Source organism: Salvelinus fontinalis, chromosome 36 (genome assembly GCF_029448725.1).
Source record: "Salvelinus fontinalis isolate EN_2023a chromosome 36, ASM2944872v1, whole genome shotgun sequence".
Lineage (NCBI taxonomy): Eukaryota > Metazoa > Chordata > Actinopteri > Salmoniformes > Salmonidae > Salvelinus > Salvelinus fontinalis.
Window position 1 is genome coordinate 20481906 of NC_074700.1, and position 27199 is coordinate 20509104.

The following is a 27199-nucleotide window of genomic DNA, read 5'->3' on the forward strand; positions in this document are numbered from 1 at the left end:
CCAACCTCCGCTCTCTCTCCCCCGCTACTCTCTCCTCTTCCATCCTATCATCTCTTCCCTCTGCCCAAACCTTCTCCAACCTATCTCCTGATTCTGCCTCCTCAACCCTCCTCTCCTCCCTTTCTGCATCCTTTGACTCTCTCTGTCCCCTATCCTCCAGGCCGGCTCGGTCCTCCCCTCCCGCTCCGTGGCTCGACGACTCATTGCGAGCTCACAGAACAGGGCTCCGGGCAGCCGAGCGGAAATGGAGGAAAACTCGCCTCCCTGCGGACCTGGCATCCCTTCACTCCCTCCTCTCTACATTTTCCTCTTCTGTCTCTGCTGCTAAAGCCACTTTCTACCACTCTAAATTCCAAGCATCTGCCTCTAACCCTAGGAAGCTCTTTGCCACCTTCTCCTCCCTCCTGAATCCTCCTCCCCCTCCCCCCCCTCCTCCCTCTCTGCAGACGACTTCGTCAACCATTTTGAAAAGAAGGTCGACGACATCCGATCCTCGTTTGCTAAGTCAAACGACACCGCTGGTTCTGCTCACACTGCCCAACCCTGTGCTTTGACCTCTTTCTCCCCTCTCTCTCCAGATGAAATCTCGCGTCTTGTGACGGCCGGCCGCCCAACAACCTGCCCGCTTGACCCTATCCCCTCCTCTCTTCTCCAGACCATTTCCGGAGACCTTCTACCTTACCTCACCTCGCTCATCAACTCATCCTTGACCGCTGGCTACGTCCCTTCCGTCTTCAAGAGAGCGAGAGTTGCACCCCTTCTGAAAAAACCTACACTCGATCCCTCCGATGTCAACAACTACAGACCAGTATCCCTTCTGTCTTTTCTCTCCAAAACTCTTGAACGTGCCGTCCTTGGCCAGCTCTCCTGCTATCTCTCTCAGAATGACCTTCTTGATCCAAATCAGTCAGGTTTCAAGACTAGTCACTCAACTGAGACTGCTCTTCTCTGTATCACGGAGGCGCTCCGCACTGCTAAAGCTAACTCTCTCTCCTCTGCTCTCATCCTTCTAGACCTATCGGCTGCCTTCGATACTGTGAACCATCAGATCCTCCTCTCCACCCTCTCCGAGTTGGGCATCTCCGGCGCGGCCCACGCCTGGATTGCGTCCTACCTGACAGGTCGCTCCTACCAGGTGGCGTGGCGAGAATCTGTCTCCTCACCACGCGCTCTCACCACTGGTGTCCCCCAGGGCTCTGTTCTAGGCCCTCTCCTATTCTCGCTATACACCAAGTCACTTGGCTCTGTCATAACCTCACATGGTCTCTCCTATCATTGCTATGCAGACGACACACAATTAATCTTCTCCTTTCCCCCTTCTGATGACCAGGTGGCGAATCGCATCTCTGCATGTCTGGCAGACATATCAGTGTGGATGACGGATCACCACCTCAAGCTGAACCTCGGCAAGACGGAGCTGCTCTTCCTCCCGGGGAAGGACTGTCCGTTCCATGATCTCGCCATCACGGTTGACAACTCCATTGTGTCCTCCTCCCAGAGCGCTAAGAACCTTGGCGTGATCCTGGACAACACCCTGTCGTTCTCCACCAACATCAAGGCGGTGGCCCGTTCCTGTAGGTTCATGCTCTACAACATCCGCAGAGTACGACCCTGCCTCACACAGGAAGCGGCGCAGGTCCTAATCCAGGCACTTGTCATCTCCCGTCTGGATTACTGCAACTCGCTGTTGGCTGGGCTCCCTGCCTGTGCCATTAAACCCCTACAACTCATCCAGAACGCCGCAGCCCGTCTGGTGTTCAACCTTCCCAAGTTCTCTCACGTCACCCCGCTCCTCCGCTCTCTCCACTGGCTTCCAGTTGAAGCTCGCATCCGCTACAAGACCATGGTGCTTGCCTACGGAGCTGTGAGGGGAACGGCACCTCAGTACCTTCAGGCTCTGATCAGGCCCTACACCCAAACAAGGGCACTGCGTTCATCCACCTCTGGCCTGCTCGCCTCCCTACCACTGAGGAAGTACAGTTCCCGCTCAGCCCAGTCAAAACTGTTCGCTGCCCTGGCACCCCAATGGTGGAACAAACTCCCTCACGACGCCAGGACAGCGGAGTCAATCACCACCTTCCGGAGACACCTGAAACCCCACCTCTTCAAGGAATACCTAGGATAGGATAAAGCAATCCTTCTGCCCCCCCCCCCCCCCCCTTAAAAGATCTAGATGCACTATTGTAAAGTGGCTGTTCCACTGGATGTCATTAGGTGAATGCACCAATTTGTAAGTCGCTCTGGATAAGAGCGTCTGCTAAATGACTTAAATGTAAATGTAAATGTTGTACAGAATAAAAATATTCTAAAAACTGCATCCTGTTTGCAACAAGGCAATAAAGTAATAGTGTAAAGAATGTGTTCATTTTTAAAACTTTTTGTCCTGAATACAAAGCATTATGTTTGGGGAAAATCCAACACAACACATCACTGAGTACCACTCTTTATATTGCGAAGTTGCAGCATCATGTTATGGGTATGCTTGTCAGTGGCAAGGACTAGGGAGATTTTTTGGAAAACCAGGTTCAGTCTGCTTTCCAACAGACACTGGAAGACAAATACACTTTTCAGCAGGACAATAACCTAAAACATAAGGCCAAATCTACACTGGAGTTGCTTATCAAGATGACATTGAACGTTCCTGAGTGGCCTAGTTACAGTCTTGACTTAAATAGGCTTGAAAATCTATTGCAATGATAAACAACCAATTTGACAGTGCTTGAAGAATTATAAAAAGAATGATGTGCAAATGTTGTATAATCCAGGTGTCCAAAGCGCTTAGAGACCTACCGAAAAAGACTCACAAGCTGTAATTTCTGCCAAAGGTGTTTCTGACATGTATTGACTCACGGGGTTGAATACTTATCTAATCAAGATATATTACTGTTTTATTTTTCATGAATTTGTACAAAAAAATCGTTTTCTTCCACATTGACATTACTGAGTAGTTTGTGTAGATCGTTGATCAAACATGACAATTCAATTATTTTTAATCCCACTTTGTAATGCAACAAAATGTGGAAAAAGTCAAGGAGGTTGAATACTTTCTGAAGGCACTGTACATTTAGAATAATTGATTAGTATCTCTATGATTGCATCGTTGGGACCACTTTTTCTTTGATGGTAACCAGATCTTACAGAGTGGCTTTAACATATTCTATAGTGTTCTCTAGCATCCTCTCGTGTTCTCTCGTGTTCTCTAGTCCAGTGGATAAAGGCTGTATCTTAGACCGTGATGTGTAGATGTAATATTCTAATGTAATGTAACATAAAAGACAAATAAATGTTGGATGTCATTTTTTCTATTTCCTAATTCCACCTTAAAAATAAACAGAAAAGAAACGGTTTGTAAAAACATCCTACGTCACATACAAACTGCATTACAGACCTGCTCCACATCACCACTACTGATGGTAAAAAGAACATCAACATCATATAAAATCCTCATTTACCATCATTTACTATGACCATTTATCATCATCATGTACTATAATTTACAATCATTTACTATCATAATTTACAATCATAATTTATCATAATCTAACTTCATAATTTAACATCAATTCAAAAATCAAACATCAAAAGTGTATCATGTACAGTATATGTGATGATAACACCAATAAAGAGTTTGAAAACAATGTCAAATGGATGTAAATATGAAATTCAAAGATAAAAAAGTATTATATATATACACTGCTCAAAGAAATAAAGGGAACACTTAAACAACACAATGTAACTCCAAGTCAATCACACTTCTGTGAAATCAAACTGTCCACTTAGGAAGCAACACTGATTGACAATAAATTTCACATGCTGTTGTGCAAATGGAATAGACAAAAGGTGGAAATTATAGGCAATTAGCCAGACACCCCCAATAAAGGAGTGATTCTGCAGGTGGTGACCACAGACCACTTCTCAGTTCCTATGCTTCCTGGCTGATGTTTTGGTCACTTTTGAATGCTGGCGGTGCTTTCACTCTAGTGGTAGCATGAGACGGAGTCTACAACCCACACAAGTGGCTCAGGTAGTGCAGCTCATCCAGGATGGCACATCAATGCGAGCTGTGGCAAGAAGGTTTGCTGTGTCTGTCAGAGTAGTGTCCAGAACATGGAGGCGCTACCAGGAGACAGGCCAGTACATCAGGAGACGTGGAGGAGGCCGTAGGAGGGCAACAACCCAGCAGCAGGACCGCTACCTCCGCCTTTGTGCAAGGAGGAGCACTGCCAGAGCCCTGCAAAATGACCTCCAGCAGGCCACAAATGTGCATGTAAATATATCTCAGTGTTAAGAGGTGTGACGACCCTTCCACACTGTCTGCAAAATTATTTTTCTTTGCTCTTGTTTTCCTTAATAGGATGTCGGTGGGCGGAGCCGGGAGGGTCGTCACCGAAATGGGACACAACTGTGCTCGGGGGTGTCCCGGGGATAAATACACCTTTCCGCCATACGTTGAGGAGACTCTCTCCACGCAGACACACGTTATTTTTGGTTGTGCCATTTTGTGGCTTGTTTGTTTTGGCACCTCTCATCACCCCTCATTATCACAATTTATGCACGCAACCACTCATGTACATTACTGACTACACACACCATTGTTAATTAAATTGCATGTAGTTTACTTTTTTAAATAAAAATATTTTTGTTATTCCTTATTTCCACGTTGTCTCCCTCTTTGTCACAGGCTACGAGTCGGTTCGTGACACAGGGGATTGATGTGTAGGTAAATCTTTAGCATAAACTTACAGGGAGCTATTCAATATTCAAAATTATGTCACGTGTGACGTGTGGGGCATTCAATCGACTCTTTAAAAACACACTTTGACAGCATTGTGATTGTATAAAGGAACAATGCTCTCATAATCTATAACATTAATATTAAATCACACACAATGTTATAAAATGTAAAACAAAATTAGGTAATTTTACAACAGGAAAATATAAAGGGGATTGGATGTCAGCCTCTGGAGCTCCACAGCGCCTCAATATGGCCGTCTGCTGCTGTAGAAATCCACTCTGTTGACCCCTGCTTCAGGACCTGAGGACAGAGAGAGACAAGAGAGAGGCAACATGGTCTCTAAACCACATAGGGAGCAGTCATTGACACAGATATTAGAAAACTAGGCAGAAACAATGCTGAAAGAAACTTTATAAAGAAGAACATCTACTCCAATGAAAAATAGTCTTCCACCTGTATCATGAGAAAAGCAGGTACCTGAGTAGCAGAGGAAGTTGTAATGGTCACCACAAAGCCGCTCCACCCAGAGGAAGTTCCCTCCGTTGGCCCCGTTGGTCAACGCTCCACAGGGGTTGGAGATGTCCTTCCTAGGTGGGACGCCGTTCACCCAGTGGGTGTAGTTCATACTGTCTCCGGTCATCCAGTACCACGTGTCTCCCAGGATGTACCTGCAGGCAGAGAAAAGCTGCCTCACTTTAAAATCAAGGTGCATGAACAGTGGAGCAAACTGAAGATGAGAAGATATTCAGCAACTGTTGGTACACGACATTGGATGGCTGCTATAAAATTAATATTTGACTGTTAAAACCATTAGGTAGTGTACCTGCGCAGGCTCAGCCACAGATGGGAGGTGAGGGGTGTGATGAGGTTACTGTCATTCACCAGTTTCTCCAGGACCCTCTGCTCTGTCTCGTTGCGAACACTGACCAGGTCCCAGTAGTGCTCTCTGCAGTAGAACAGAGCATCGGACCAGCACAGCTTCTCCCTCACCACCATCACCTTCCTCCTCAAGAAGGTGAAACTGGTGGAAGGAGGAGGTGGAGTGGAAGTGGAGGGGAGAAGGGTAGAAGCACTGGTGGAGGTGGGAGATTGAGAGGAGGAAGGGGATGTTGGGGAAGAGGGGAGAAAAGTAATGGTGAGAGATTGAGTAGAGGTGGGAGGGGTGAGGGGGGATATTGGAGAAAAAGGGGGAGAAGAAGGGGGGATAGTGGTGGTGGGAGGTAGAGTGGAGGTGGGAGGGGTGAGGGGGGATGTTGGAGAAAATGGGGGAGAAGAAGGGGGGATAGTGGTGGTGGGAGGTGGAGTGGAGGTGGGAGGGGTGAGGGGGGATGTTGGAGAAAAAGGGGGAGAAGAAGGGGGGATAGTGGTGGTGGGAGGTAGAGTGGAGGTGGGAGGGGTGAGGGGGGATGTTGGAGAAAAAGGGGGAGAAGAAGGGGGGATAGTGGTGGTGGGAGGTGGAGTGGAGGTGGGAGGGGTGAGGGGGGATGTTGGAGAAAAAGGGGGAGAAGAAGGGGGGATAGTGGTGGTGGGAGGTGGAGTGGAGGTGGGAGGGGTGAGTGGGTCTGAAACAGAAGTCAAGAGTTCACAGCTCTCATTTAAGGGGACACTGACATCATATTTCAACTTTAAATGCAGGAATTCTCACCACCATATAACAATATTGACTTTACTTTGTTAGATTTGGCAGAAACTTCAACCATTCATTACACCATTCTGTTTTCTCTTTTGATTTATGACATCAGCTTTGATTCTCCTACAGATCTGTCATATAATATTACTTTTATGATCAAAAATAAATGTGAACAGTGAAGACAGTTATAGATGATTACCTCTAGGAGTGCCATATACTTCCACCTCACACAGAGTGAGATATTCATTCCTGTCAGGGATGACCACAACAACGTAGCGACCCTCCATCTCATTACACTGGACAGTTTTGGTCTCTCCTGCTTGGATGAGGGATATGACAACACATCTGAAAGAGAGAGAGATAGTGAATGAATGAGGACGCTCTAGAATGTGCAGTACCATGTAGAATACCATCATCAGTCTGTTAAATATAAAGCCACAGAGTAGCAACAGAAGTATGGATGAAAACCAATGTATCCTAATAGATTCCAGAGACAAGTACAAATCTACGTGTTGTTTTTATTTATTTATATGTGACCTGGGGTTGTTGATGCCATTGTTCTCCAGTGAGTTACCGATGCGGATCTCAGCACCATTAAGCCTCTCAGAACAGCAGTCTCCTCTGTTGGTGATGGTGACAGCTGTCACTCTGTACACATCCAGTAAGTCCACTCTCCACCAGGGGTTGGTGTCATATGCAGTGTGGGTGCAGGATCCTTTCTGACCGTCTGATTCTCTGTTCCCATCAATGGCATTTTGAGCTATGCAATACCATTCTGTTGATGACTGGGTGGCCACTCCTTTCAACGCTACATTTACTACAGGGACAGAGAAAATACTGTTTTAATACAGAAATTACAAATTATTGCCAATGAAGTTTCACGTTGAAATGTCTTTCTTGCAAGCTCTAAACCCAACAATGCAGTAATGTAATTCTAAAAATATCAGAAGTTAGAACAAAAACACACAATAAATAAAAATAAGAAATGAGAGGAACAGGAGAAAGTAATGAATCATACTATATAATGGGTCAGTCAGTTCCAGTACCATATTTACAATGTGCAGGGATACTGGAGTGATAGAGGGAGAAATGTATAGTGGTAAGGTGACTAGGCATCAGGATTTATGATAAACAGAGTAACAGCAGTGTAAATGATGATTGTATGCGAGTTGGTGTGCGTGTGTGTAGAGTGCATATTATGTGTGTGAGAGCAAATTATGGATTGAGTGTGTGTGTGTTGGAGTATCGGTGTGTGTGAGTGTTTAGGGCCCTGTGAATAAGAATAAAGCAATTAAGCATAATCAGGGTTGGGGAGTAACGGATTACATGTAATCTGTTACATGTACGGGATTACAAAAAAAACGGTAACTGGAATCCATTACCAGCAGAAATATTGTAATCAGATTACAGATACTTTTGAAGAACTAGATGATTACTTTGAGGATTAATTTTACATTTAGAAAGGATGTTTGAAAAAAAATATTTGACACTTCTCTGTTTTCTCAATGACATTCAAATCAGCATTGAAAAATGACGCAAGTGTATGTTTATTCCACCTGAGCAAGTCGGACACAAATCAGAGAATACAACAGGTGTAGACCTACCCGTGAAATGCTTACTTACAAGCCCTTAACCCAACAATGCAGATCAAGAAATAAAGTTGATCAAATATTTCCTAAATAAAGTAAAGTTTAAAAAAATCTAATCAATCAAAAAGGTGTTGTCGTGCCATCTTCACAACTGTCTTGGTGTGTTTGGACCATGATAGTTTGATGGTGATGTAGACTCCAAGGAACTTGAAACTCTCGACGCGCTCCACTTCAGTCCCGCTGATGTTAAAACCTCTTATGGATCGGTGTCCCGTCTATGGGACAGTTGTTGCCCAATATGCATAATGTGACTAGAGCGTTGTTGTAAAGTACAACCAATTTCCCCGTACATATAAGTGTCTTATATTGGTAGAATGCTTAAATTCTTGTTAATCTAACTGCATTGTCCAGTAGCTATTACAGTGAAAAAATACCATGCTATTGCTTGAGGAGAGTGCACAACAACAAAACACTTTTATCTCGCGACAGGTTTGATAGATTCACATCCGAAGGAAAATAATTTCCTTACATTCTGAAATCTTGCTCTGATTTGTCATCCTAAGGGTCCCAGAGATAACATGTAGTGTCATTTTCTTTTATAAAAACCTTTTTTATATCCTAAAAAGATTGATATAGTATGCACGATCGATTTTGTATTTCCACTCGTTCAACTTGCAAAGAAAGAAATCTGTGAAAATCGAATGCTAAACATTGTTTAACCCAGTCAAATAAGGTTCGTATTTATTCCTCAGGCACTCTAAAAAGTAACCAGCCTTTGCTATATCATTCTGCATTCAGTATATCCTTTGGAAAGCCAATTTTAGCCAGGGAGACATGACATCATTGCACGTCGATGAGACGGGCGGGGGTTCACTTGATTGACTGTATCTTTGTCCCATGGCTACCTATCGTTTTGAAACCTAGCTAGCTAGATAGCCAATGAGCTGTGCTTTACGTGAGTATGTGGAAACCCTTTGTGTGAAGAAAAACCTTTGTGCTAATCTCGCGCTTATGAGAGTCGAGTGGCCATTGGAAATCCATGCAAGAACACGTCGCAGCGCGTTAGGCATATCTGTTATGACTATGTATGAACTTTCCAATTTGTAAGTTGCTCTGGATAAGAGTGTCTGCTAAAGGACTTAAATGTCAATGTAAATATCATGGCTACTAATACTGGAAAAGCTAAATCAATGTCCAGGTATACAGCTATTGGACAATATTCTAGCAGAAATCTTCTGGGAAAGTGTCACGGAATCAGTTAGTGAATATAGTTTAGACAACAGCTAAAGGAAAGGATGCGACCTTAGACTGGTAAGTGAAATACATTTTTTTAAATATATATTCTCATGCTAATGCAGTTGTTTGAATGGTTGCATAGTTTTCATTAGATTTTTTGAAATATTTTATTTGATTGCTATATATACATATATATATATATATGATTGCTATATATATATATATATATATATATATATATATATATATATATATATGTATATATAGCAATCAAATAAAATATTTATATATATATGTAAAATCCCTGAAGAAATATATGTATGACTAGCAAACAAGATACTTGAAAGTCACAACATGTCAAAGTCAACATACAATACACATTGGGCTCCTGAGTGGCGCAGTGGTCTAACACACTGCAGTACCTGGTTCGAATCCAGGCTGCATCACAGGCTGCATCATACACCTGTGATTGGGAGTCTCATAGAGGGGCACCATTGGCCCAGCATCGTCCGGGTTTGACCGGGGTAGGCGTCATTGTAATTAAGAATTTGTACTGACTTGCCTAGTTAATAAAATAAAATGTGAAAAAAATTGGTACACACATTTCAACAGTGTTCTCCCTACTCTATATAATATATGTTTGTAGATGTGTTGTTAATTTGATGTATTGCTAAAATAAAGGTTCAATAAAATAAGTAATAAACTTCAGATCTTACTGATAAAAAAAAAAAATCTTCAATAGTGGTAAAGACTGACTTCAAAGAGAACACATTCAAGTCCTCCATCCCCCACTTAGTCTGACTGCTGCTCTCTCTGGCTCCACAACAAACCCCCGCCCAGCCATCTAGAGGTGTGAAAACCCAGCCAGCCTACAAGTAGAGGATGGAATGTGCTTGACAGCAGAAAGAGACTTGGAACTTGTGCCCAGCAGCACAATATTGTGTAGAGGGTGTTCTAAATACTGTAATTGTAAATAGTGTGTACATTTTAATGTAATTTAAAAAAACCTTTGTGTGTGGTTTGTGGTGTGTTCACTTATGACATTAGATCAGTGTTGGCTGCTAACTTGGCGCTTATCTTAAATATTTCACTTCTGTGTTTGGAGACATTGGATCAGCATTCTTGTCGTGTCTCCTGTTAGTACATTTCATGTAGGAAGTTAATGACATTCCTGGGAGTGTGTAAACTTGTATTTTTTATTAGCATAGCATTTTTGTATATTTTCTATAGTTATGTTCTTGAAAATGTATCAATTTACCAATTCTGCCACTTGGGTACATTTAGGCAAATTGTGAGGGACACCTGGGTGACTTCATACTAAACGTAGCTTGCTCATTCTTAAAGTTATCAGTCTGAAACTTCACACATACACTGTTGCCCTTTTGTGGACACTTTCTACATTCCCTACAGCTTCCTAGCTGAATGTGTGGCTTTTCTTTTTCATGTCAAAGATGATGCAACAAAAATGGAAATGTTTTCTTTTTTTCTTTGTATTATCTTTTACTAGATCTTTTGTGTTTTGTTCTCCTACATTCATTTCACAGTTTCACAAACTTCAAAGTGTTTCCTTTCAAATGGTATCAAGAATATGCATATCCTTGCTTCAGGTCCTGAGCTACAGGCAGTTAGATTTGGGTATGTCATTTTAGGCGAAAATTGAAAAGAAGGGCCTTATCCTTAAGAGGTTTTAATGGGGGCCTGTACAATCTACCTGCAGTGAAGCCGCTCAACATTTACATTACATTCAGTCATCTAACAGACTCCCATCCAGAGTGACCAACAGGAGCAACCAGGGTCAAGAGCCCTGTCCAAGAGCACAAGGACAGATGCCCCACCCAGGCGAATAAGGGGACCCAAACCAGCCACCTCTCGGCCACCGGCCCAAGCTCCCAACCGCCAGGCGACCAACCATCCAAGATCCCCCCACAGTTCCCCTCGGGAGCTGCCCCTCAACCATCCAAGACCCCCCCCCCCACACACACAAATCCTTCCCAAAAAACCTCCCCCTCCACTCCACTCCCCACCCCAAACCCTCCCATTTCCACCCCTCCCCCAATCCACCGTCCCCCCCCAACCCAACTAAAACTACCACCCACCCGATGCGCCAACAACCAACAACAAAAACAAAAGACAAAAACAAAAGACATCAAGGCCAACTGTTTGTGTGCATATGTGGCACTACTTACATGTGTGTATGTCCGTTTGTGTACACGTGTGAATTTGAATGAAAGTGTGTGTATGCAAGTGTACGCGCGTACAAACGCTTGCATGGCATCAGTCTCAGGACAAAAGGCATTGGATCTAATAATGTTTGTTGACTTTGAAAAAGCTTTTCATAAAGTACGAATGGAGTTTATATATAAATGCCTAGAATATTTCAATTTTGGAGAATCTCTTATAAAATGGGTTAAAACTTCTTGAGGGCAGGGCGCAGCTTTTTCACTTTCGGGAAAAATAGCATGCCAAAATTCAACTACTTGCTACTCATCCCCAGAATATAAGATATGCATATTATTAGTAGATTTGGATGGAAAACACTCTGAAGTTTCTAAAACTGTTTGAATCATGTTTGTGAGAATAACAGAACTTATGTAGCAGGCAAAACCCTGAGGACAAACCATTCAGAATTTTTTTTTTTTTGATGTCACTGTCTTTTCAATTAGGTTTTTTAGAGATACCAGATTTCTAATGGACTTGCTTGCAGTTCCTACCGCTTCCACTGGATGTCACCAGTCCCTGGAAATCGGTTGAGGTTATTCCTTTGTGTACTGAAGAAGTAGGGCTATCGTAAATGAGGGTCACATGAAGTAAATTTTTGGAGAGAGTCACGTTATGAAAAAAGTTGCGTCAGTTTGGTTTCTTTTTGTATTGAACACAGATCATCCCGTCTTCAAATTGATCGATTATTAACGTTTAATAATACCTAACGTTGTATGACAAAAGTAGTTTGAAATGTTTTGGTAAATTTACATGTAACTTTTGATATATTTTGTAGTGACTTGGCGAAAGTTGGAAGCTGTGTTTTTCTGGATGAAACGGTCCAAATAAATTGACATTTTGGATATATATCGACGGAATTAATCGAACAAAAGGACCATTTGTGATGTTTATTGGACATATTGGAGTGCCAACAGAAGAATTTCGTCAAAGGTAAGGCATGATTTATATTTTATTTCTGCGTTTTGTGTCGTGCTTGCAGTGTTGAAATATGTTACTCTGTTTGTTTACTGATGTGCTATCATCAGATAATAGCATCTTATGCTTTCGCCGAAAAACTTTTTTGAAATCTGACATGTTGGCTGGATTCACAACGAGTGTAGCTTTAATTTGGTATCTTACATGTGTGATTTAATGAAAGTTTGATTTTTATATCATGTTATTTGAATATGGCGCACTGTATTTTCCCTGGCTATTGGCCGGTGGGACGTTTGCGTCCCACCTGCCCCAGAGAAGTTAAAGTTAGGTATAGTAACCCTAGGTGTAAAATAGTAAATAATGGCTACATCTCAGAAAGTTTTAAACTATCTAGAGGAGTAAAACAAGGTTGTCCACTATCGGCATATCTATTTATTATTGCCATCGAAATGTTAGCTGTTAAGATTAGATAAAACAAAAATATTAAGGGATTAGAAATCCGTGGCTTAAAAACTAAGGTGTCATTGTACGCTGATGATTCATGTTTTCTTTTAAAACCACAATTAGAGTCTCTCCACGGCCTCATAGAGGATCTAGATACTTTTGCCATCCTCTCTGGATTAAAACCAAATTATGATAAGTGTACTATATTATGTATTGGATCACTAAAAAATGCAAATGTTACATTACCATGTAGTTTACCAATTAAATGGTCTGACGGAGATGTGGACATACTCGGTATACAAATCCCAAAAGAAAGAAATGATCTCACTCCAATAAATGTTTATAGAAAGTTAGCAAAAATAGATCTTCCTACCATGGAAAGGAAAAAAGCTGTCTATTTGTGGGAAAATCACCCTGATTAACTCTTTAGTCATATCACAGTTGACCTATTTGCTTATGGTTTTGCCTACACCTAGTGACCTGCTTTTTAAATTATATGAACAAAAAATATTCAATTTTATTTGCAACGGCAAACCAGATAACATTAAAAGGGCCTATTTATATAACGAATATGAATTCGGAGGGCAGAAATGATTAAATATTAAAGCGTTAGACCTCTCACTAAAGGCATCAGTCATACAAAAGTTATACTTAAATCCAATCTAGTAAATTGGTACGAATGTCTCATCCTATGTTCAAGAAGGGCCTTTTTCCCTTTATTCAGATTACACCTGCTCACTTTCGGTTGTTTGACAAGGAAATAATCTCCAAAATATCTTTATTTTTTAAACAAGCCTTAGAAAGTTGGTTGCAATTTCAGTTTAATCCACCTGAAAAGACAGAACAAATAATACAACAAATATTGTGGTTAAATTCAAATATACTAATTGATAAAAAAAAACGGTATTTTTCGAAGAAATTTAAAAAAAATATTTTTAAAAAAAGGTATAATTTTAGTGAATGATATCATAAATAGGACTGGATGAGTTATGTCACACAAAAATTACAACCAATTAATTGCAGCATTACCACAAAAATGGAAGAGGCAAGTAGAAGGGGAAAAAACGTGTATGTCGGCCCTGTATTAAAGAACATAAATAGTTAAAGAAAAGTGTGATAAATAAAAACATATACCAATTTCATTTAAGGTCCAAAAAACTGACAGCTGTGCCATATAAATTGCAAAATTGTTGTGAAAAGATTTTCGATGTACCCATTCCATGGCACATGGTTTATGAATTGATACGCAAAACAACGCCGGATTCAAAACGTCAATTTTTTCAATTTAAATTACTATACAAAATTCTTGCAACCAATAGAATGTTATATACAGTATATGGGGGATACAATCTTCCCAGCTCTGCAGATTCTGCTGTGAGGAGGCAGAGTCATTAGATCATTTATTTTGGTATTGTCCATATGTAGCTAGTTTTTGGTCACAGGTCCAGGAATGGCTGAAGAATTGCAACATTTGCCTAGAACTAATGCTGCAGATAGCAATACTGGCGTGATTTGAAAAGCCACAGTCAATCAATCAATAATATTATTATTATTTTAGCAAAAAAATATATTTTTAATTTATAATCTGTAGAAGCTATGAGAATAGAAAGGTTCAATTATTTTGTGAAGCATCACAGCACATCACAGCACAAATATATGGCAAATAGAAATCCGAAATGGATGATGTTGAGAGATAGATGGGAGGGGTTGAATGGAGCTGAAGGGTGGGACTAATAACAAGATAAACAATGTAAAACATATGGGATCTGTAAAATGTATATAGGTTCGGAACTTTTGTGAAATAGCACAGTTACAAATAGAAATAAAACTGGATGGACATCAGAAATAGAGGAAGGACTAAGAACAAACAAGAGAGAACTATTGTAAAGTAGACTGTGTCTGTAAAATGTGTATAAGATGTATAAATTGAAGGTAAAAGCCGAAGTGTTTATTAGTTTACTCCAATTGGGGGATCGGTGGTAGGGTTGCGGGGAATAATAATAAAGGTATATTCTTTTAAAAAGTATGTATGTCTATATAGGTATGTGTATGTATATATGTGTATATGTATGCATGAGTGTATGGATATATATATTTACCCCAAAAATATATGGGGGATTGGAAATTATGCAGACAATTACATTGATGGAAGCAACATTCTTTCTACAATATTAAGCTGATCCACCCCTTAGAATTATTTATTTTTTAATTGAAAAAAAGGTAAAAAATAAAATAATAATGTTTGTTTATTTTGACAGAATTTTTTTATTTTATCTTTGACAGTCATTCAACCCCCTGCCCAGCAACTGGATGATGGAGTTAATGATTACTGATGTGAGTGCTATAGGGTGGTAGTCATTGTGGCATGATGCCTTAGAGTTCTTAGGAACAGGGATCTTACAATTCCTCATGTTAAGATCAAGTTGTAGATATGACAACTTTGTATTTTCCAATCATCTATTTATAAAGTAATATAAAAAAGATAAGTCAATCTATTAGGATTTAGAATACTTATTTAAAATGGTCATGTATTGTCACGTTCCTGACCTGTTTTCTGTTGTTTTGTATGTGTGTGATGGTCAGGGCGTGAGTTTTGGGTGGGCAGTCTATGTTTGCTGTTTCTATGTTGGTTTTGGGTTGCCTGGTATGGCTCTTAATTAGAGGCAGGTGTTTTGCGTTTTCCTCTAATTGAGAGTCATATTAAGGTAGGTTGTTCTCACTGTTTGTTTGTGGGTGATTGTTGCTGTGTCTGTGTTTATTGCACCACACGGTACTGTCTCGTCTCGGTCGTTCCTGTTCATGTGTTCTTCGTTTCATGTAAGTTCGTAGTTTAGGTCTGTCTAGTTCGTTTTGTTATTTTGTATATTTAGTCAAGTGTATTTCGTGTCTGTCTTCGTCTTACATTAAAGTATTATGTATTCATCACCCGCTGCGCCTTGGTCTACTCACTCACCGAAAGAGAGCCGTTACATGTATAAAACATTATGACAGTCAAAAAGTCTGTGGTCTCACCTGTTGCAGCATTGACCATCTGGGCTAGCAACACAACTCCTGTAAATAAATCAGAATTTGCATACATTAAAATCATCTTCCTTGTTTATCCATTCTGTACTTCATTTTGCCCTGTCTGTATGAGTAGTTGTAGAGGCACTACAGTGAAGCAGAGGTATGATTACCAACTATTGCTGCAGAAGTAGTGATGAAAGGTAGGAGGTAGAGAAATGTGATAAAGAAGTAAAAGGAAGCAACACTGTTTGCTGTTGTTGTGAAAAAACAACACACAAAACAACGACAACAGGAGGCATAGACGTCTGCTGTCTCGCCCTGATCTGTTCCACATGTGCTTGTCACCACCCCCCTCCAGGTGTCGCCCATCTTTCCTATTATCCAATGTTACTTCACACAGTCTGCACTTGGTCTTACCTTGATTCCTGATAGTCTGCATACGTATGCATTAGAAACTCACCCATTAAAGGGCAGAGAGAGAGACTCCACAGCATGTTTAGTGGTTGAGGCTTCATTCAACCACCTGTCTCCTGCCTGTAATGACAAAACAAAAAAACTGGGGTTAGGTTCCCTGGGGCCCCAAATGCGTTAGTCCAGCCCTATTCAGCAAAGGTTTAAATCCAACCCACTGCCCTTCTAACTTGCACTCCCTCCTACTTTTCCCATCTCCTCTTCCCTGTTCTATCTCAGTACAATATATTTAAATAGTAATAATATGAATAATAATAACATGAATAACACTAATAATAAGAATAATATTACTATTGATATGAATAATAAAACAAATTGGTGACTATGCATATTTCATTACAATTTGAATTTGCGTCACATACCGCATACTGTTGGTGATGTTATGCTTGGCTATTGTTTACGGTAAACTAAACAAGACACTCTAATAGATGGAATATCCAAATGGTAAATTCACTACAGGAGGTACACAATACACAGTAAACAAACGTGACCAATAAAATCCTTCAGGTTGTAAAATAAAAAAAATCAAGTGAACAACATTGAATGTTCTGTCATTTAACAGGCTTTTACAATTATAAAAATACAAGTTTTATAAATCAAATTATTACTAATTTTAGACATTGTACATGAAATAACTACCTACCCGCTGTTTGAAGAAGTTGAAATTTTGAAGAGTAGGAAATATCTTTGTGTCTTTTACCCCCGTCTGCTCATCTGTCACCTTGTGTGTCCTTCTATCATTCTTTGTACACTATGGAAATCTTTGATAATATATTCATATTATGGGCTGTGTAGCCTTCTGTACTGTACCTCACCACACAGAGCATCCCAGTGCTCATATTGACACCATTCATCTGCTTTTAACACTTTGTTGTCCCACATTGTTTCTCCATGTTGCTCCATTGAAATAATGTTTATTTTAAATTTTCCTTGGTAACACAATGCATGACTGTGTATTGTACACTGCTCTCCTATTAAAAATAGGCTTCTACTCATTCCAAGGGTTCAAACAAGGACTGATACACAGAGGTAGATACTCATTCAATCAGGTAGATCTACATATATTGAAATATACTTTGCTAACAGAAAGACACAATTTCATGACAAAGATCAGTGTATAAGCTCTGATAAAAAAGATTGAAGTCCAGTCTGATGTCTTGTAGGGAGCCTAGGAGGGTAGTCCACCCTGTGCCCTTCCTCCTCTCAACCTAATTTTACCTTACATAGGATACGCGACGCAAGAACACAATTAGCTATGCAAAATGGCGATCCTGAGTAGTTGAGTGGAGTTTATAATTGTGGGGATGCACACGTCTGAGTATTGTTGCTACATAACAACGTAGGATCACCATTTTGCGTAGCCTCGAGATTTTTTCTATCACGTTTGTTTTATGAAAGTGGTAGATTTTCTAAACTCTAAGTACAAACTCTAAACTGATAACACTTGTAAAGCCCCTGATATTATGTTCAGAACCTTTGATTATGCATTCATTGGGGTTTCACACATCTTTCACCCCTGAGTCATTCAATACATCAGATAATGACAGGCTCACCATGTAGTCATTTTAACTACCGTGTATTCCAATAGTAAAGAATACAAGATACACATTTAAAACTGTTATTTTTGAAGTGTTGAATAGAAAGAATAGTAGATGGTAAATATAATTGTCCATACAGTATTCAACTATAACTTGACATGCACAATTGTTGTATAATTTGTATCCAATGGCAGGTTGTGAGCATGTTGAGAAATATGTGAGTCTTACAGTTTCATTATCCTGATACATTACATAAGTAGGACAAATCATCAGAAATAGAGGTATTGTAAAGGGGTTGGCTACTGTAAAAACGTAGCACGGGGCCATTTCTACCTCATGCAATATTGTACAAGATAACCTTTTCAAGGTGCCCTGTCAGATGACCTGTCACCTGATACAGTATCACCTTTCTCTCTGCTTGAAATTCATCAGCTTACAGTGTATCATAAAAATTCAGATAATGACTGGAATATATTGTTATAACCCAGGTATTTCAGCAGTCCGTTGTACAAATGATGCTATAGTTCCAAATGGTACCACATAGAATGACTCTTTCCACTTTGTCCTATTGAAGCACACTGGCTGATGGAGAATGATGATGATGATAGACACATCCATATATGATTTGGTTTTACCTTCCAACATAGATTGATGTCAAATTGATATTATTGCATTACGTTCTCACGTAAGGTATACATTTGTGTAGTTTTGCATTGCGTACTGCATACAGTATAAATTAGTGTAGTTTGTGCATTGTGTACTTCCATAAGGTATAAATGAGTGGTTATTGCGTTGCATGCTGCTTAAGGTAAAAATGAGTGTAGGTCTTGCGTACTGCATATGGTATAAATTAATGTAGTTCTTACGTTGCGTACCTATGTGAGGTATAAATAGTCATATAATTATTAATACAGTTTATACAGGTTTTATACAATTGTTTTGTATAAATAGTCTCTAAAATATATGCAAACAAACCATAAATGTCTACATTTTTGTTTTCTTGGAAAGGTGTGAGTGCTGTTAAATTATACAATATCAGTACTTTTTGCATTTACAACTTGTCTGTATAATTGTATAATTGTATAATTGTATAATCTGTATAATTGCTATTTTTGGGACTGGTGCTCTTCACAAAATAGATGGCATCATGAGGTAGGAAAATGATGTGGACATATTGAAGCAACTTCTCAAGACATCAGGCAGGAAGTTAAAGCTTGGTAGCAAATGGGTCTTCCAAATGGACAATGACCCCAAGCATACTTCCAAAGTTATGGCAAAATGGCTTAAGGAAAACAAAGTCATGGTATTGGAGTGGCCATCACAAAGCCCTGAACTCAGTCCTATAAAAAATGTGTTTGCAGAACATAATAAGCTTGTGCGAGCAAGGAGGCCAACAAACCTGACTCAGTTACACCAGCTCTGTCAGGAGGAAAGGGCCAAAATTCACCCAACTTATTGTGGGAAGCTTGTGGAAGGCTACCCGAAACGTTTGACCCAAGTTAAATCATTTAAAGGCAATGCTATCAAATACTAATTGAGTGTATGTAAACTTCTGACCCACTGGGAATGTGATGAAAGAAATAAAAGCTGAAATAAATCATTATTCTGACATTTCACATTCTTAAAATAAAGTGGTGATCCTAACTGACCTAAGACAGGACATTTTTACTAGGATTAAATGTCAGGAATTGTGAAAAACGGAGTTTAAATGTATTTGGCTAGGGTGTATGTAAACTTCCGACTTCAACTGTATATGTTCGAGTAAATATTATTCAAATCAAATGAAATGTTATTTGTCACATGCGCCGAATACAACAGGTGTAGTCCTTACAGTGAAATGCTTACTTACAAGTCCTTAATCAACAATGCAGTTTGAAGAAAAATTCCAACAAAAAATAAGAAATATAGGTAACAAATACTTAAAGAGCAGCAGTAAAATTACAATAGGGAGGTTGATATACAGGGGGTGATTACCACAAATGTTATGAACATTTAAAGAAAATCAGTATTTGTAATGTGTTTTATTTCCAAATGATTTCTTGTAATATTTCTACAAATGTGATAAGAGAATTAAGTTCTCCTGTTCATTAACCAATCCAATTTGTTTAATTACTCAGTCTGCGCTATCAGGATTTGTATGATACTGATAGAAATGAAACAGACAGAGGCCCAGTCTACCATAGTTAAACGTTTATTCACAGAACGTTCTAACGTGCACATTACAAAGACCTTCAATTTATAGTGACACACATACTTCCACACAAACCATCAAAACCCGCCAATGGAGATTAGGGGAGTCCGTGAGAATAGCGTCTTCCTGTCCTCCCCTAATATAGGGAGAGACCTGGGACTGGGAAGTTCTCAGTGTCCCAGCCAAGGTAGGCCCCGAATCTGGCTCAGACAGACAGTCTGTTATCAAAATTCTAGACACATTGTCCCCAAAACATTGATTCAGACTAGGAACTACACTCCAGGATATATTATTATTCCCCTGACTAAAATCGTCACACGTATTATAATAATCGAAATATTCTAAAACTTACATAAATGCTTAATAATAGTCTAATGATTCAAATCAATTTCATACAATCATATGGCTAATGATGTTAAGAACATTTACTCTCTATGTTCAATGAGTGGGTCATATTTTATTGCTTTGCTGTTATAATAATTTCAATGAAGTCAAATATTAAAGAACACATGTGTCCCTGCTCAACGTGTGTGAACCATAAGCCTATGGATGGTCATGGTCCAGAAAAATACGATGCAGTTTAATCATAGTAATTTGCCACAAAATCCCTTGATTTTCACTAAACTATAACAAAAATAAAATATATACTAAAGAAAAAATATATATATATGTTGGACAAGCAGCTATTCTACAGTGGTATAGAACTGACTGGTGTGCACATAGTTATTAGTCAGAAACACACGTTGCCATCACTCAATGGTTTCAGGTATATCTCATCTACTTAAAGTTACTATAACCTTTCCAAAGGTGTCCTGCTTGGTCATAAAGACCCTTAGCTTCATGGTAGACAGCATTGGCTGCTTTCTCTGCTGCCTCCAGTACTGTCTCTGCCTCCTCTGCTGCAGTAGCTCCTACTATCCCTCCTCTTAATGCTCCTGCTGTAGCAGCGGACCCAGCAACAACTCCTGCAGCTATGCCTACCCCTGCACCTATGCCTATCCCTGAACCCATTCTAATGAGCGCCACTGTCTCTCCTGCAATGACTGGTCCTTCTGCATTCGCCATGACTGTTGGCACTGTTTTCATTGAAGCTGCCATCTGACGTTTGACTAAATGAATCAGTGGTTTTGTATCGAATGTGAGTGGGATCCCTGTCACCAGTGCCACCCCAAGAAAAGCTCCTACCACAACACCTGTTGTAATCCCTGACAGTTTGATCAGGAGTTTCTTCCACACTATTTCTTTAACATGTTTTCCCATCTCTTCCTCTGACATCTGGCTGTTTAACTCTCTAAGACTCTCTATCTCTGCTTGTATTAATCTCTCTGCCTCTTGGAGCATCTCACTGGTGTAGAACCCTCCTCTGTTATCTCTCACCATCTTCTCTATGGTGTTGAGTAACTCTGTTACTTGGTACTGGTTGCTGTACCGACCCTGCTGATTGGTGTTCCAGTATTTGTTGTCGATCACGTGACATCGGCCTCCACATTTCTCCACAAGCTTGTTCAGTTCAGCATTCTGTTGGACAAACTTCTCAATGGTCAAACCATTGAGCTGGTCACCATGAGTGAAGAGGACTGTGGCATATTTGAAGGCCTCTGGTGAAAAATAAGTCTCGATTTTCGCCACGGCTTCGTTCTCGTGGACTGTGTACCGTTCCACTTTCAGTACGATGAGAAAGGCATGCGGCCCTGGAGCACACTCTGTTATACATTTAACTATTTTAGGTTTCAGCTCCTCTTCAGGGATGTCAGTGTCAAAGCATCCAGGTGTGTCAATCAGGGTGATGTTTCTGCCTTTGATGTTCTCGGTATGAGCTTCACATATCTGTGTTGAGGAGGTGGAGGAACTGTCTGAGAGGAACACATCATCTTGTCTGAAGATGGTGTTTCCAGCACTGCTTTTACCTCCTCCGGTTTTCCCCAGCAGCACAATCCTGATGTCTATAGGGAGGGTTCAGAATTAGAACTTGAAATGGATCAATCATATAGTAATAATGTATTGGATTTAAAGGTGGGAGTGAAGTGTTGTAACTCACCATGTGCTGGACGATTGCCCATTCTGGGCAAAGCATTCTGGGCAGTCTGAAAAGCCTGTAGATTAGAATAAAAAATACAACTGTAATGAAGGACTGTAATTATAATTATTACACCAAATTTAGAATTTAGAATTTATGACACAATTTTATAAAACGGCTTCAGAGACGTGATTGGCTGAAATATATTTAAGTTAATGGACATTTTGTGAAATGCTTTAAGACCTTTAAAAGTCTCTACTCACCTTCGTAGAATCTCTGTCATTGGGATGGACGACAATGCGGACAAGGAAAGGGGTTCTGCTCGCTCGGTTCTGTTCATACCTACGGATCTCTTCTAGCAGAACCTGTGTTACCACGTTGTCAGGGAACTGGAGAACCTCACCAGTTCCAACTACAGGGAACGCAATGGAACAGAAGCCCCGGTTCTCACAAGAGGTCAGGATTTTCCTCACACCCTGCCTCAGAGCCTGAGAGAGGACCAGAGGTCAAGGGTTAATGGAGGTTCAAAGGTCATAACACACACACACACACACACATACACACACACAGAACAAGGGGACACACCTGTACTGCTGGTCCTTGGGGGTTGTTGTCCCAATGTGCACAACTGAGGAAGAAGACAAAGCCAGACCTGAGACCAGAGAGTCCCTCCACCAGGACATTGTGACCGGGTGCAGTCTGTCCCCCTGATTCCCTCACAAACGCTGTCATCAGCGCCGGTCCAGCTGCCTCCAACAAGACATTACCAACACGGGAGGAGAGAGGGTCACTACCAACCATGGGGGACACAAGGGCATCCACCTTCAGAGAGATAGAGAGAGAGAGAGACAGACAGAAAGACAGACAGACAGGAAAATATATAAAGAAATAAAGTAAAAGGGTAAGAAAAGAAAGAGAAAGTATAAAAGAGAAAGGGAACATTGAGTCAGAATGAAGTCAACCTAATTCACAGAATGTTGTTGAATCAAGGCCTTGGCCATGTCAGTGTCCCTCTCTCACCTGCTGCTTCTCTATGGTTCCCTGGATGATCTCCACCTGGACACAGACCTCTGGAGCGGCTGTTCCCCTGGTGGAGGCAGCAGTGGTGTCTCTCTGAGGAGCATGTGTAGTGGTAGTGGTGGGGCTGGACTCTACCTCCCACCCAGGAAACTCCCTCTTCCCCTGTAACAGCCTATCACAGGCCTCCTGCATGGCTCTCACTGCCTCTCCACTCACATCAATCAGAGTGACCTTGGTAAGGATGTGCTGTTTCCTCCCAAAGTCCCTCACTGCAGAGACTATGGCCTCAGAACACACCTTAAGAGGAACGCCGAATAACCCCGAGCTGATGCAGGGCATGGCCAGGGTCTGGAGCTCCAGGGTCTCTGCCAGATCCAGGGCTGCCTTTACTGTCTTCTCCAGCAGAGGGCGCTCATTCCCACCTACGCTGCCCCCTACTGGTCCCACTGCATGCAGCAGCATCTTACAAGGCAGATTCCCTCCTGTAGTCTCTACCACTGTACCTGTGGGCACTCTCCCTATCTGCCTAACCAGATCCCTGCTGGCCTGCTGTACCTCAGGCCCCCCCGCCCGGCTCAGAGCTGCAGCCACGCCTCTAGCGTGATCCAGATCCTCATTAGCTGCATTCACCAGCACGTCCGCCTGTTCCTGGGTGATGTCACCTTGACACACCACTACCTGCAGCCCCAGCTGGAGGCGATAGCTGGTGGCTGAGACCGTCTCGTCCAATCTTGATCCGGTGCCCGCTTCGTTGACTACGGCATCCTGATGTCGTTGAGGGTGTCTCACAACTCTCACACTGGACTGGTCTATCAGAAAGACCCCAATCTCCTCCCTCAGCTCCTTAACCTGCTTCACGTGGCCCAGAAACAGCACACTACAGCCAGGACCGCACCTGGCTGCCACCCTGCGTCTGCCCTGGTTCATCTCCTTCAATTTCTTCTCAAGCTTGGACCTCAGATCAGCTGGGAGGGCAGCGCAGTTAGGCAAGTCAATCTTCTCCTCCCCAAACTCTGCCAACAGATCCTTCTCAGCCTGGTCCAGTTTCCAGGTGGAGAGGGCGAACAGACAGAGCTCTGTATCCCCCAACTCTACCTCCACATGGCCTCCCAACCCCAGCAGACTGCTCAGGTTCCCAGGCCTCCCATACTCATCCCTCAGGAAAGACAGGAGATGGGACGACACCTCAGGCACAACCCGCTCCAGTACCAGAGAGATCTTATCTGTAACCAACTGTCTGGCTTTCCGGACTTCATTTGCGAACCCCTCCAGCTTCAGCTGAGCTGAATCAATGTGAGTCACCCTCACCCCTGGAACAACCTTACCTAGATGCTTTTCTATTACTTCCCCTAAAAGACGGAGCTTGGCCTGCCCTGGACGACAGGTGATGCTGATCTTCTCCTGCTTCCCGAAGCTCAGACCCTGATCTTGGAAGGTCTCCAACTCCTTCAGCTTGGCCTTGACCTCAGCCCCCTGCCCAACCACCACCACAAACCCTTCCCCTAACTCGCAATATACCCTCACATCCTCCGAACCCAGGGTACTGCTCTGCAGCAGAGTCTGGAGCTTACCTGGGTCTACCTCATAGTGGCATTTGTACCGCTCATGGAGCTGTTTGAACAGTCTCTCTACCTGTACCTTCCAGGGTCCCACCCCAAACCCGATCCCATCTCCACATAACCCAGCTTGGCCTGAATCTTTGACCACTGCCCTCCCATCCTCTGGATGTAGGTGGACAGAGCAGCCTAGGGAGGACAGCTGCTGCTGCAGGTCTCTTCCAGCCCCAGGGCTCTCCTTCAGGTATCTCAGGAGGTAGGAGTCTAGATGGAGTTCATGCTCTAGGCCACCAGGTGGCGATGTCTGGACAGGGAGGGAGGGATGGAATGGGAGGGACTGGTGACTCTAGAGTCAGAGAAAAAAGGTGTAAGTCCTGGGGAATTCCACTCTTAATGATTATTATGTCTGTCTCTATCTACGTTTATTATTCATTTATTATTGTAGGTTGACCATACAGCTGCGTCTGGATTATCTGGTAAATCTAGCAACTGGTTTGTTATTTGTCTATTTAGTTTAGTACAGATTTTTGTTTAGCTAAAATGTACAGTACCAGTCAAAAGTTTGGACACACCTATTCATTCCAGGGATTTTCTTTATTTTGACTATTTTCTACATTGTATAATAATAGTGAAGATATTCTTCAAAGTAGCCACCCTTTGCCTTGATGAAAGCTTTGCACACGCTTGGCATTCTCTCTACCAGCTTCATGAGGTAGTCACCTGGAATGCATTTCAATTAACAGGTGTGCCTTGTTAAAAGTTAATTTGAGGAAATTAATTCCCTTCTTAATGTATTTGTGCCAATCAGTTGTGTTGCGACAAGGTACGGGTGCTATACAGACCAAGTCCATATTATGGCAAGAACAGCTCAAATAAGCAAAGAGAAACAAAAGTTCATCATTACTTTAAGACATGAAGGTAAGTCAATACGTACATTTCTTCAAGTGCAGTCGCAAAAACCATTAAGCGCTATGATGAAATTGGATCTCATGAGTACAGCCAATGGAAAGGAAGACTCAGAGTTACCTCTGCTGCAGAGGATAAACACATTAGAGTTAACTGCACCTCAGATTGCAGCCCAAATAAATACTTCATAGAGTTCATGTAACAAACACATCTCAACATCAACTGTTCAGAAGAGACTGGATGAATCAGGTCTTCATGGTCGAATTGCTGCAAAGAGACAATTACTAAAGGACACCAATAAAAATAAGACTTGCTTAGGCCAAGAAACACGAGCAATGGACATTAGACTGGTGGAACTCTGTCCTTTGGTCTGATGAGTCCAAATTTTAGATTTTTGTCTCCAACCTCCGTGTCTTTGTGAGACGCAGAGTAGGTGAACAGATCATCTCCACATGTGTGGTTCCCAACGTGAAGCATGGAGGAGGAGGTGTGATGGTGTGGAAGTGCTTTGCTGGTGACACTGTCTGTGATTTATTTAGAATTCAAGACACACCAGCATGGCTACCACAGCATTCTGCAGCAATACGCCATCACATCTGGTTTGCGCTTAGTGGGACAATTATTTGTTTTTCAACAGGACAATGACCCAACACACCTCCAGGCTGTGTAAGTGATATTTGACCAAGAAGGAGAGCGATGGAGCGCTGCATCAGATGACCTGGCCTCCACAATCACCCGACCTCAACCCAATTGAAATGGTTTGGGATTAGTTTGACCACAGAATGAAGGAAAAGCAGTCAATAAGTTCTCAGCATATGTGGGAACTCCTTCAAGACTGTTGGAAAATAATTCCTCATGAAGTTGGTTGAGAGAATGCCAAGTGTGTGCAACACTGTCATCAAGGGAAAGGGTGACTACTTTGAAGAATCTCAAATATAAAATATATTTTCATTTGTTTAACACTTTTTTGGTTACTCCATGATTCCATATGTGTAATTTCATACTTTGGATGTCTTCACTCTTATTCTACAATGTATAAAATAGTCAAAATAATGAAAAACCCTTGAATGAGTAGGTGTGTCCTAACTTTTGACTGGTACTGTATGTTCTTATCATTCCTCATTTTGTAAATTATTATGTTACTTATTATATTATCACATAAACCAAACATGCAATGTAATCAGACTATTTTGACGTCATTTGAAGGGATAATAAAGTTATTACCTGACAGATCCATGATATATGACTAAACTTTGTGTTTACTGGGATGTAAATACAACAACAGTGCATTGATGTCTGTGTGTTTTGACCTCATATTATGGAACATAAATGTCTTATCTAACAGGTTATGTGACTCAGCCTGTAATCTATACTGTAGTTGTGTCTGTGTAGTCTGGGCTCACCACCTGACTGCTTACTGGAGAGCTTGTCTCCAGGCTGTCTCTCAGAGTGAGGGAGAGAGGTCCTCCAGGCATCTCCAACACATGATTAGGTTTCTGAAGTACCCTCTCCTGGACTGGAAGAGATACAGACTCATAATGAGTTGTTGTTTTTTGTTGTTGTTGTCATGTAGTAGTAAGAAAAATAACAGCAATTATAATAATAATAATATATGTTAACTGTATTCATTAAGCCTTTTGTATTTCACTCCAGGACTTGAAGAGTTAAATGATAAATAGGCTGGAGGAGTTGTGCTATTATCTATTAAGTAATATACTGTATGTA

General features: G+C 41.3%; 2 protein-coding genes across 2 annotated transcripts in view; both read right to left on the bottom strand.

Annotated features, from left to right (window-relative positions):
- LOC129835473 (uncharacterized) overlaps positions 1-15800 on the bottom strand; it is a 66249-nt gene extending 50449 nt beyond the window's left edge. Inside the window, exons 1-3 of the mRNA XM_055901110.1 lie at positions 15782-15800; positions 6903-7182; positions 6565-6710 (exon numbers count right to left, since the gene is read on the bottom strand). Coding sequence (XP_055757085.1) covers positions 6565-6710; positions 6903-7182; positions 15782-15800 — 445 coding nt within the window. The remainder of the gene's footprint in view (positions 1-6564; positions 6711-6902; positions 7183-15781) is intronic.
- A 4952-nt stretch (positions 15801-20752) lies between these two features.
- Positions 20753-26597, bottom strand: LOC129835475 (uncharacterized). Its single transcript, XM_055901112.1, has 6 exons — positions 26562-26597; positions 23013-24914; positions 22578-22814; positions 22256-22480; positions 22014-22068; positions 20753-21918 (listed from the first exon to the last, which is right to left on the bottom strand). The coding sequence occupies exons 1-6, from the start codon at positions 26595-26597 to the stop codon at positions 20753-20755; spliced, it is 3621 nt and encodes a 1206-aa protein (XP_055757087.1).
- Positions 26598-27199: the final 602 nt, after the last annotated feature.